The 12,741-nt window shown below is 41.6% G+C and overlaps 1 protein-coding gene across 1 annotated transcript in view; it reads right to left on the bottom strand.

Moving 5' to 3' along the window:
- Positions 1-12,490, bottom strand: part of afap1l2 (actin filament associated protein 1-like 2) — a 31,951-nt gene extending 19,461 nt beyond the window's left edge. Inside the window, exons 1-2 of the mRNA XM_079182234.1 lie at positions 12,380-12,490; positions 1,681-1,809 (exon numbers count right to left, since the gene is read on the bottom strand). Of these exons, the coding sequence (XP_079038360.1) occupies positions 1,681-1,809; positions 12,380-12,395 (145 nt within the window). The 5' untranslated portion in view covers positions 12,396-12,490. The remainder of the gene's footprint in view (positions 1-1,680; positions 1,810-12,379) is intronic.
- Positions 12,491-12,741: the final 251 nt, after the last annotated feature.

The raw sequence follows: 12,741 nt of genomic DNA, 5'->3' as shown, positions 1-12,741 counted from the left end.
GTGAGAGACAGAAAGACAGGGAGGGAGTAGCAAAGCTCATGCTAACTTTTTCAATCCAAAAGTGACAGCGAATGTAACATAATTGGGTCGAAAGTTTCCAGTATACTGTTAGAAAGATTAGCTTAAAACAAGGATTTTTACAGTCTAATGTTTTTATAGCTTAAGTATCGCACAAAGCTAATTTATTAATCCCAGTTAATCACACACCTTGGGGCTGAGGCTCAGCTGAGGCTCCGTGTAGCACTGGTTCACAATTGTGAATGTACCATAAATCACACCAGCACAACAGCATAGTCACCATATCTTCATGTTGAGTGTCAAGAATAACAAACTTGTCTTTAGCTGTTTGACAGGATACGTTAACGGGCCATGCATCATTTCCCGATGAAGCAATAGGCACTCTGATTGCATCTGGCTTGTAAGGACAAAACTGAAATATCCACATTAAAAAACGTCAATCTGATTATTTTGCAAGGGAAGTAGAAGTGCAGGCAAAACATATTTAAATTCAGCCACCGCAGTGTGGTTATCAGCCATCAAAATGGGATAAAAGATCCCAAATGTATTTGTTAATGGAAGCATGCAAGAGTATAATTATTACATGGTGGTTACTGAGAGTTTAAAATAATACCAGAGTGGGTTGCTTGATAGCCGACAATCTAAGCTCATTGAATTGTGGGAAAAGCAGGGCTTGACCACATGTTACATAAGGTACTTTGCATAAAGGCAGACTAACTGCTTGTCAAAAGCTTTTGAATGATCCATGTTTAAAGATTTGTGGGTTAGACCTCAACCAATGTAACTGTCATGTCATCACAAATACCACACCATGAAGAAATATAAATGAGGAACACTGAGGAACTACTTAACTATTTCTTTTCAGCAATGGCTCTCGTGGAAATATCCTTCAACTTGATACCCCCTATGTACCAAGTCTAACCTGCTATGGTTGACTTTTTCAATGTACCTGCCTTAATTAATAAAATAGTGCTATCTCATATTTCTTGGAGCTGGAAGTCCACAGTAACTCTTAGACATTCAGCAGCCTTCATGGGAGGTAAATGTCAACGCATAACACAGAGCAGGCAAGATTCTATCACTCTAAGGAATGAAAGATTGTCTTACAGTGAAGTAAGACAAGAAAAGTCACAGTTCCTCAGTTCACATGTCATTTCTAATTTTGGGATATTTGCAATGCAGTTATTTTGCTTGCATTATTACATTTATTCTCTTTCAGGCTTTTAAGTATATCAAGCCACTTATATCTAAACCAGATAGGTTTAGAAATAGGTATTATCACACCTATACGGCCTGTTTCTAACCTTTCACTTTCACTTGTAAAAATAAAATTCCCCCCAAATATCCACCAACATCAGTTCTTCTATAAATTTAGTTAAGCAGTTTGAGAATTGTATTTCCTTATACATCTACACCGCGAGTTTTAATATTTGTTGATAAAGTTATGGGGCTTTGAAAGATGATCTAGGGTATGCACTCCTCATAGTTTACTGACTGATCTGGCCCGTACTACCTGTTGAGCTCCGCTTCATTCAGGCGCTTTCCTGAATGAAATGTTTACAAAGCTAAGCCAGTGAGCAGCCTATTAGTCAAAATCCTTTTTGATGCAAATAAGTGCTCTACTGTAAGTACTGTATATCGACTACAGTATTTCCTTCATACCATTGGATGCTCTGTAGGACTGGAGGAGATCAGAGAGCAAGCCCTTCTGGATGGTGGCGTTCCCACTCAGGGTCTCCTTGTCCAGGATGAGCAGGAATCGGTGGAGCTCCATCAGGAGCTGGTCCAGCACTGGAAGCACAGACAGACGAGACGGTCTCAGAGGAACATCAAAAATAAAATCACTTGCTAACGAGTGTTACACATTTCTTGGCGGGATAGTATTTAGGAGTATTAAAACAATGGCTTTGGACCAGAGCTGTGGCAGTTCCCATCAGCAAGAGAGAGAAGAGCTGAGAGCAATATAAATCCTGGGACGTTTCCAGGCAGAATACTATACTTTAATTCATGGAGAACAGGGAGTTAAACTCAATGACTTGTCTCTTAACACTGAATTCAGCTGCAAGTTTGTTAGTTATTCCATTCTCACTGCTGGGCCTTTGCGCCTTAAGCCAGGCCAACATTTAACATGGGAGAGACTCTTCAGAGGTTTTGAGCTGGCAACGAGTCGATAACCATTCAGACTTTATGTCATTGAGTCATTACTCTCATCCAGTTGCTATTGTCAGCTGCAAGTCTGTTTGAGGTTGTTTTGGTAGTTGCATGGGTTTAGTGAAAGGTGAAGTCCAGAGGAGGGAGGAGTCTGGGCCTGGAGTCGGCAGGGCCTCTGTGTCTGGGTGCAGCCCACACACATCCTTCAGGGGTCATCGCTGAGCTCACAGCCCTCTCCACCGTGTGGGGAGCTCTTTGTGCTTCCCTTCACTGTCTCTTGGCCTCATGAATAGACCCCCATGCTACAGTGGGCCTCAGTGTGAGCACTTCACCAAAATACGAAAACAGAAAGGGGATAAAGAAGGGAGACTTTATTAAAGGATAAGGTGGGGCTAATATCAAAGGGGATGTCATACTGTTCTTAGATACTGGAATGTCCAAAGTTTCCTTCAATCAGCAGTGTATGATAGTAGGCTACTGTATACTGAGTATTTTGGCTAAATATTTATAAATCCCTTAATTCGTCTAATTCACTTTTCGAACTAAACTTAAAAACAAGTAAAAAACTCAAGCATAAAATATGCATCTATGAATAGGAATAAAAAAACAAACACCGTAAGCAACTATTTGTTGCTTAGAGAGAGATGAGCAAATCTCACAACTATTATAAAGAGAGTAAACTTCTCATTTGAACTCTTTTAAAACAGTCAGCGACTCTATTTTAGAGGCTCCTTCCGGCTCACACAGATCACTAACCGGGCCTTGCGGGGGAAGTACATTCATGCCCTCTCCCCTCCTTCCTACACTCCCACACATCAAAGGGCCAAAGCTGGGTGAATTTCTGCAAAATAAGGTGTCAGAACCCGGTACGCTTTGCCCCTCGGAGATGACGAGAGGCTTTCCCAAAGCTACAGCAAGCTGGGCTGTTTTTAATGACTCCTGCTCAAGCTGAGTCAACGTCTGCTGAGAGGCCCCGTTAGGAGGACCTGCACCATGGAAAACATCACACACACACACACACACACATATGGGCATGTAAAATAATGAAAGTTATACGTTACTATAATGATCAAAACCTTTCATTACATTTCCAGTAATTGTTTAGCTGCTGATGTCTGCCTGCACAGTATGAATCTAAACATTTTTCCAGCGTCTCCTCATTGTGTGTTTGCAGAGATTGACTCTGATGGCCTTTTGGATTGGAGGACCCTGGGAAACAGAGTCAGCTGACAGGACAGGGAGGTCTGGAGCAGGCAGTCTCTGTGGGCTACGGGCTGGCCAGACGCCCACTGAACATCCAGTGAGTGACCGCAGCATAAACGATTCACTTCTGTAGAATGGCCAAAAGGAATCGGAGACACCATCAGCCAGCCAAAGCGCTACAGTGTTGTCATTTATAGAAATATATGTCTGGGATGCAACAAAACAAAGTAAAAAGGCAGGTAAGAATGTAATAAAGAGAACACCTAACAGCATAAAGTTTGAGTCAATAATCAGTCTATTTGAGAATTTACAACATCAAGCATTAGGGGAATTTCTCTTCCTCATGCCTGAGGTTGTACTTCCTACTTTGCTACTAGAAAGGTTTTTGTTTGAATTCTCTCACACAAAGACACCCACTCAGTGTTTGATATAGTGCACTAATAAGTTGGCAGATCAGTAAGGTGTATGCGTAATGCCTGCTTAGGAAGACAGAAGTATGAAACTGAAAAGAACTACTAATTTTGGACTGTTGCTGTTATTTTGGATGTAAAACAATGACACACTGGCTGAGGTTTTAGTGGAATCCACCATGATACTACAACATTATAAAAGGCAAAAAGATCAGATCAAAGACACATAACAAATATTTCCTGCAATATTAGTTGTGATCTACTGAAGCCTGTTATCAGTGCTGGCCTCCATCTGTTTACCTTGTCTGACCCTGACTGTGGTCAGTAAAACAAAAGGATCATTCTTTCATTTCGGCGGAAATCTTTTGTGTTAGACCAAAACTAACAAACATAATGTCTTTGCATGCATGTCTGTGCTTTTATCTGTGCATCTGGACTACAAATTAGACTTTAATCTTTAATAATCTTCAAGCACAGCTGCTAACCTCCTGTCTGTCACGGAGATGACAACAAGGTCTCACTAAGAACCAAAACTTACTGAAACAAGCCCCAAATTTGGTCAGCAAATGAAATAAACAGGAAATAGACTGCATTCACAAAGTCCATGTCAAAATAATTTCTCAATGAAGGCTTTTCATTCAAAGAAGAGAGGAATGAACTTGGGTCTGTACCACCATTCTCCTTGTTAAATTTAAACATGCATTCTGCAACAAGAGGGTCTTGTCAAGATCCTGGCAGCATTTCTTATTCTGACGGGGCTTGAGGTCCAGCATCAACACTGACGGGTCGCATCTTCACTTTATTAAATTAATGAGTCAGGCATGGCCTCTCATTTCACTCAGGCTGCTTCCAGGTTAAATGGGGTTTGCTGATATACTTCCTCTGCTTGGTCGGATCAGTGGGAAAACATGCTGGGCGAATATAATCTGACAAGAATCTAATTAGCTTTCCCTCACAACAGCCTACAGTGCCTACAGTATACTGAATGATAATGCGTGTTTGGAATGGCACTTCAGCTCTAAAAAGAGTCAGGTCTTTCTCTTGAACTTGTGACATCACAGTGAGAATGAATCAGTAGCGTGTTCACAAAACCCATAAGATGTCGTCAAAGTCCTTTAAAAGGCAAAAACAAACACAAATCTATGTGACTGGTGTGTACTTCTACCTTTTATCAGTTCTTTCTCATTTCAAATAGGCTCAATTTCCATGTTTTCACTCATCTTTACATCATCTTCCTCCATCTGTCTACTTTCAAAACAACTCCAGCATGTAAATTTATGCTCCAGGAAATATCCAGTTTTTCACTGATGCAATATTTGTGCTGTTTTCAAGCATGTTTATGCCTTTCATTAATGATAAAACAACTCCTTCTTACAATGTATCAATGTTTGTCTTATAGCTAATGCAGCAAATGCTGTGTTGTATGAGGGCACACAATTTAAAAATGATATTATTAATCTGAAAACGATGCTGACGTTGCATTGGTAACATAAAACCTACAAAATCACTACAGTGTTTACTCTAACATGTTGAAGGGACTCAACAATATTTTTTTTACAATACGTTTGAGTTTTAGACCAAATTAATATACAGTTATTTTGACCCAGTGTCAGACATAAAAAGCTCAAGTTTTACCATAAAGCTGTTACATATTTACTGTTAGTTCAAAAAACAATGTGTATAAGACATTAACAACTATCAGTAACAAATAGTGACATCGAAATTAAAGAAAAAACTAGAGTAGATTATAACGGGTCGGGATCATATCATATTCTAGTTAAGGTAAGGTAAACAGCAACAAAAAAATGAAGAGAAATATTGTCTTGCCTGGTAGGAAATACACTTACATAATTCCATTTTCAAAGAAACCAATGATTGGTAGATGCAGTACACCAAAGTTACATCAAATGACACCCAGCACCCAGTCTATCTAGTGCCATTTTGTGACTAACAATGACAGAGCTCCAAGTTCACCTAAAAGGGAAGTGGTGGAAAGAAGGAGAATTGCAACCAGTGGCCAAACACTGACATTAAAACGTTTACACGCCAACAAATTCAAGCTGTTTCTGCTTCAGCAGACAGGAAAGAAACTGTCTGAAGCAGCAGATTTGTTCCTTATCATTTGACTCTTACGCACCAAACTTCCAAGGACCCGAATGACCTTCGGGTGAGTTTCAATGCAATACAACGCAGAGAATGAGCCACGTATGATTGGTTTGTTCCAGCCTGGCCTGACTCTGCTGAGTGTGGCAGATAATTGGCTGATGGCAAGGCCCAGAAAGAGGACAAAACACTTGATTTGATCGCTATCGTCAGACGCTGGTCTGTCTCCATGCAACACACTGGGTTCAGCTGTGAGGCAGTGACATACGTGGACACAGCTGGATTAATCCAAGCTGTGTTTTGGTGTTATTGCCGTAGAAACCTGAATTTCAAAAAAAAGCGGGGTGTCAGCTTGATGACCTCAGAGAAGGGGCCGCCTGTGTCTGATAGCAGCGCTGAAGGAACTTTGGAAAGAAAGAAGTGGACAAAGTGGCACGAGAGAGGGAAAAAAAAGCAAGAGAATATATTGAAGCAACATGGTACATCAAACATTTCAGGTAAAAGCACAGAAGTCCTTTTCTCACAGCATTAAGTCAACATTGCCCTGAGTTTTCACATAAAAAGGTTTGATTAGTTTGCGAGAGCAAATAAAGAAACCTCACCTATAATGAGAGTTAGCAAATATTGTTATCAGCATACAGCATGTACGCGGAAAGAAATTACAAAGACTTTGCGAAAAACTAAAAAAGTGGGAAAATAGTGGGAAAAATTAGCATGCAACATTGTCAGTTTAAATTCTGGTTGCAAGACACATTCACGGCAAACAAAGTGTCACTTCAGATTCTTGACACACGCAACACTGTGACTTTTATGTTGAGGTGCACGGTCATCAAGTTCCTGTCTTAGTGCGTTGCTGTGATTAAAAACCACTGGGACGTGTTGGTTTTTAGAAGATCCTCCACACTTCATCCGCTTGTGGCAACACAGCAGATTCTGCAGAGTTATTGACAACCTGAGTGAAATACAGCAGCGCTTTGAGGACTCATTCATTCATAGACAACGGGGAGGCCAAACAGGCTCATCATTCCTGAATCAATGATGGCTCATTGTCCTCCATTATAAACATCATGGAAACAGCTTTGGCATGGTTAGAATGTTAAAGTGGTTCAAAAATAAAACCTCGGTGTCAGTCTTGTTGTCACTAGAGGTCAGAAAGGAGGTCATCTACTAGTGGCAGGAAGTGTTTTTTTTACACTGTGGGAAAAAATGTGATGTAGGAGGAGCTTGGAGTTGTCCAGCGGTTTTGTCATGGCCAAAGAGTTTGTAAAATCCACTGGTCGGAACGCGGCAGCTGCTCCTTGTGCTGTTCAACACAACTTCCACCAGAGAAGAGGAAGTCGGCGGAATCAGTTGCTGTACGTTTGGTGAAATTGAAACAATCAGTCTCATAATGAACTATTAGTACATCCTGTGTCTACTGTTTTTTTAAATTATTATTAATTTCTTTTTTTGGCAGATGCAAAAATATGCTTGAGGCGTGCAGCTACGGCACAATTAAATATTAACCAGGTTTTATCAATGTGGTTAGAAGCTCCTATGTCATGCGAGGACAAAGTTAAAAAGGAGTGGAGAAGGCTTAAAACACTGCACGTAAGAAAGACTAGAGAGAGTATGTGGACTGCAAATGTTAAAACAATCACGCTGTAAAGGAGTCACTTAAAAAGCATAGTTCCACTCTCTTTTTTAAGTTTCTCCTCTTTCATCTTCCCTCTGTTCCAACTATTGAATCTCGCCTTTATTCATCTCACGCTTTATCTTTCCCCATCAGCCTTTTCTTTCTCCCAGTCTTTCTTCAGATCTGTGCTGTCTTGGTGATATCGAGGCTTACAGCTCGGCCCTTGGAGAAATCAGGCAGTTTTTATAGCTGAAACATTCTAATGGGCTCTAAAAAGCCAAGGAAATCTTTTTTTTTTTTTTTTTCTTTTTATAGGAAGGGGCCCTGGTGTACTTGAGCAACTTCATCTTGATTAGGATGCAGCGCATGCTACTGTAGTCCCTGCAGATGGATGCTTGAGCTGAAGGTTCAACATTCTGGCTTAGTTGATGACATGAAGAGTGTGCGTGTGCGTGTGCGTGTGCGTGTGCGTGTGCGTGTGTGTGAGAGAGAGAGTGTAGAGAAAAGCCAAAGATGTGAGAAGTGAGAAAAGGACCATGCCAGAATCTGCCATTTATACTGATTTATACTGACAAATGTATTTCTTTAACAAGATTTTTGAAGCTTATGATGAATTTATTGAGCTTAAGTTTAATGTCAAATGTTAACAATGTTAGCACATATTATATTACATATTACTGTACAGGAATGTTAACAATTGCTGTGGGACAAAAGCCAATAAGTGTTCTTAAACGATGTTAAATGGTGGCATGATTGGAAAGTGAACATTTGAAATATAATAAATAAAATATATACGAATACTGCTCTGATGTTCTTATGTTAACAATGGATCAAATGTGTAACGTGGGGACCAGTTTCTCGATGGGAGCCAGGCAAATAAGATATTTTTACATCCAAAACAAGTCAATACCCAAACTGCATTACTGATCTGTGCAGTACAACGCGCAGAAAACTCAATGTATGTTAGCGATCTACTTTGCCAGGAACAGATAATATTGTGACTCCATAACTCTTTTCTCTCTCCCGTTGGTATTTCTCATCGCAGAGATGAAAACTCTGTCAGCCTCGGGCCATGGTGCAGTAGAGGCTCAGTGTGGTTCCACCTCCTCCTCTTAATGCAGCTCCCTGCCTACATCCCTCCTTAAATCTTCCTCTCTCTGTATACGTTCCCTCGCTCCACAGGACCCCAGTCAAAGGCATCGTCCTCTAGATATTCTGAGGTGTGTGTGTGTGTGTGGTGTGGGGGTGTATGTATGTATATACCATGCAGATTCACGCGGGAGGAAAAGTGAAGCTTTACAAGGCTCCGCAGTCTTGGCTTGATGAGAAAGAAAGCGACAGACTAGAAGCAGCTGCTGACAAATAAAAACTAACTAGCAATGCCGCCTCAGAGTCACCCACATAAAAGATTCTCTGCTTGGTTATTATCCCACAGATAAGTGGCCAGGAGGGCTGCAGGGAGAGTAACAACTAGTGAGCGTGCATGTGTGCGTGATTACAAGAGAGTACCATTTCCTTCAAAAGAGTACCTGGTGAGAGAAAAAAAAAAAGAAAAGAACCACACACAATACAGGTCTTATCCAGAGCTCCTGTATCCAATAAACAAAGCCATGTTTGATGTGTTGTAAATGAACAGGAGCGAGACCCAGAGGGCGAAACGGGCCAAAACTCACACGGAGCGCTGCACTGCCACAGATCAGGAAGACCGTCTTTCTTTCATCATTTTTATAGCCCCAGCTTCCTGAATTACCCGCACTTTACCCCACTCACTCCCCGACCCCGTTGGCAAGTACAGCCCATGACACACACACACACACACACACACACACACACAAGTGAACCGGGAGACCCCATGCCAGCGCTGATGGCCTTCATCTCAGCCTGCCTCTGCTGAGCTCATGGGAGGTCAAACCCACTGACTCTGTCACATTGTCATGCTACACTGTAAAGCGCCTTTTAAACTCTTAACTTTCAACTGATAGCACCCAAACTGCACAATTTATTTTGACTGAAAGTCATTTTGATTGACAGGATCCTGCCGTTCACAGACTGTAGGCCAAATAAAACACCAGCAGCTCTGAAACTATTGCCAGCACTTGGGACACACATAATAAAAGTGAAAATAACTTTTTCAGGATCAAGTGTTTTTTGTTTTTGACACTACATCAAATAATACTGTGCACACAAACATGTACTGCTGAAAAAAAACATAACCATAAAAATAGTGGTGCAATTGGTTGAAAGCTGCATTTTTACATTATTTAGTTCATGCAACAGAAGCTGTCTGAATACAGTCCTGATCTTCCTGCCAAGACAAATCAATAGGCCGACAGATTCAGTTTTTTTAATCAGTTGCTTGTGTGTCAAGCGAACAATCCACTTCAAAAATGTCCATCAACACATCTGTCAGTCGGCCTCCATTTGTCTTGCATTTTATTTTGGCAGTGGTCACAGAATCAGATTATTGTTGGAGAAGACGGCTGACGCTGGAGGCGAGAAAAGGAGCCATCATCACAAACACCCCCCCCCCCCCCCCCCCCCCCCCCATCACTGCTTTTCTGGGTGAAACCCAGCTGACAAAGAGCCTGCAGCCGGCACAGTGGATTCAACTGGTGGGATCCATAATAACACGGAAAGCAAAACAAGCAAGGGCATGAGGAGGAAGGCACTGACTGACAAGGAAATGAAGATAATAAATATTGGAGAGGATCTTGTAAAACAATACAAAAACATTTCCATTTCCTTCATCGGAATATTTAGTGAAAATACACTCTTTTATTTCTATATATGTACTTGTATGTTATTTAGGCTATTGTTCTGAAAATGGTGAAAGTAACCAATGAGCCATGAATCTGTCTGCTGAGCTACTGAAGTACGTCCTCTACTGCAACGATGATTCTCAAACATCACAGCCCAAAGGACTCTCAAACCAAACACAGCTCCAGGTGGTTTCACTAATCTGATCCTCATCTCTGGCAGAAGGTGTGAGAATCAGCGACATGAGCTGCTGAAAAGTCGTTCCTCTCGAATGAAACCTGCGTGAGTCAGGTTGGAGTCAAATGGAGCATATCCAGAATACTAAACAATGCCTCTCCTTGTCATTGACAACCCCCTGACTTTTCCCAGGTTTCCCTTCACTGTACCTCCTCCACTGGCTGCCTGTGGCTGTTAGTATCTAATTCAGTGTCCCGGTGCTGCTGCATACATCTGCCAAAAGAGTACACTCCGGTCTTTATTTCAGCCACACACACACACACACACACACCGGCGCATTCTACCAGGTGTAGGATCATTGCCCTGCATCACTCCACCTGCCCTCAGGTCTCCATCTCTCCTATGAATTACATCCTCTTAACTCAGATCTACATGTCTTTGGTTCATAACTGGAGCTCCTGTCTTCAACTGATAGAAGTGATTTAGAAAGTGGAACCATAGGTATTCAAACCCTATTCAGTTGATCAGAATCAAATTAATGCTGCAATGCACACCTTTGAAAACCACTTTACAATATTGCGTCGTGCCGTATAGGCTATCCATCGCAACAAATTAGTTTCAACAATCAAAAGATGCACAACTCCTCCCGACTATTTGTCAAAATCACTCCACGCTGAGATATTGAGCATGATTAGGGCTGCAACTTCTCATCGTTGAATGGTTTATTCTATAAAAATGTCAGAAATGAGTGGAACATCCCCATCACAATTCCCTAGACGCAAAGATATTCAATTTACAATCTTATAAAACTGAGAAAAAATGGCGCATCTTCACATTTGAGAAGCTGGAACCAGGGGAATATTTGCTTGAAAATGACTCAAACATGCGGATTAAGTTATTGTCTTATTCAGCTCTCCGTGTGATGGATAGATGAATGAAGAAACTGCAACAATGGCTATTTACTCCGGGACAGTGTGGGAGTAAACAGACTGGGCTGTCCAGTCAGCTGGAGAACAGGAATGCTGCAGCAAGAATTTCAAATTGTGGTGATCCCATTCCATTTAGACTAGTCGCTCATTGTTTTCAGTCCAGCGAGTCCACCCAGTTGCCTCACCCGGTCCAGTGGCGGTGAGGGGGATTCATACTGTGTTTATGCTGGTCCACATGTCACGTTGCTGAGCTCCAAAGATGACTAACCTCCCCTCTAACTGGCCTCTGTGCTTGTTTTCTTTACATGATCAGACGGGCAAGGTGAGACTGCACTGCATGGCCAATCATTCTACTGACAACATTCAAACTCTTTGTTTTTTGTCAATCAGGAAGTATTAAACGGCCTTGCTCATCCCTCATGGACAAATAACCGCAGGCATTTGAGGAATGCTGTGGGAACAATGTTGCTGCTATTGGAATTCATCAGTGGCCACAGTGTAAACTATTTTATAGAGCCCACTTGGATGGCGGGGCGGTTATAGGATAAGCCACACATCCTCATTTCGTTGGTGACACAGGATGCATTCAACTCTGACTCTGAGGACTTGTTGCCCAAAGGCAGCTCACTAGTTTGACATGACAGACTATTTTGGTAGGCTACCTATAAATTATTATATCATTTTAGAGACAGGTGACCAGGTAATATAAACTAAAATGTACTTATCAGGAGATATATATATATATGTCTTTATATGTCCATGGTATAAAAACTGAACTAAAAACAAAAGCCTTTCTATCCGGATCTGGCAACATACAAAAGACTCTGCATCCAAAATCTATAAATGTCATATTTTGGTATATTTGTTTTCAACATTTACTGTCAAATATTTTTGCAAAATAGTTGTAAAGCATTCATTTCCATGAAGATGCTTCATCAGCGATGACATGGACACGGTCAAGCAGTCAGCAGCTCGTGTTATTGACACAAAGTAATAAAAAGAAATCCTCCTCTTACCTTTGTGCTTCTCCATTCCCTCGCTGTTTCACCTTCGTAGCCCTCGCTTCCCTCCTCTCATATAAATCAAACAATCCCAAAAAAGTTTGCGGAGAAGTTTTTTTGGTACGGAGAAACTCTGCGGAGTGCAGCCCCGACGCTCCCGTTTTCAACAATACAACACTGACGAGATTTGACGCAACAACAGCGCTCTCTCCTCGTCTTCCTAATCTAGTTTTTTTTTTTGCCGCACCTCCTCGCGCATGCAGCATCCGCGCCGCAGCTCGGCTGCTCTTGGAAGAAGTGACGGAGACTTGTTTTTCAGGTGTCAGTCAGAGACACTCACGGGGACCCGGAACAAAGTGAGGAAGAGTCTCACTCTG

This window comes from Pholis gunnellus (genome assembly GCF_910591455.1).
Source record: "Pholis gunnellus genome assembly, chromosome: 21".
NCBI lineage: Eukaryota > Metazoa > Chordata > Actinopteri > Perciformes > Pholidae > Pholis > Pholis gunnellus.
This window is presented reverse-complemented; position numbering and strand designations above follow the sequence as displayed.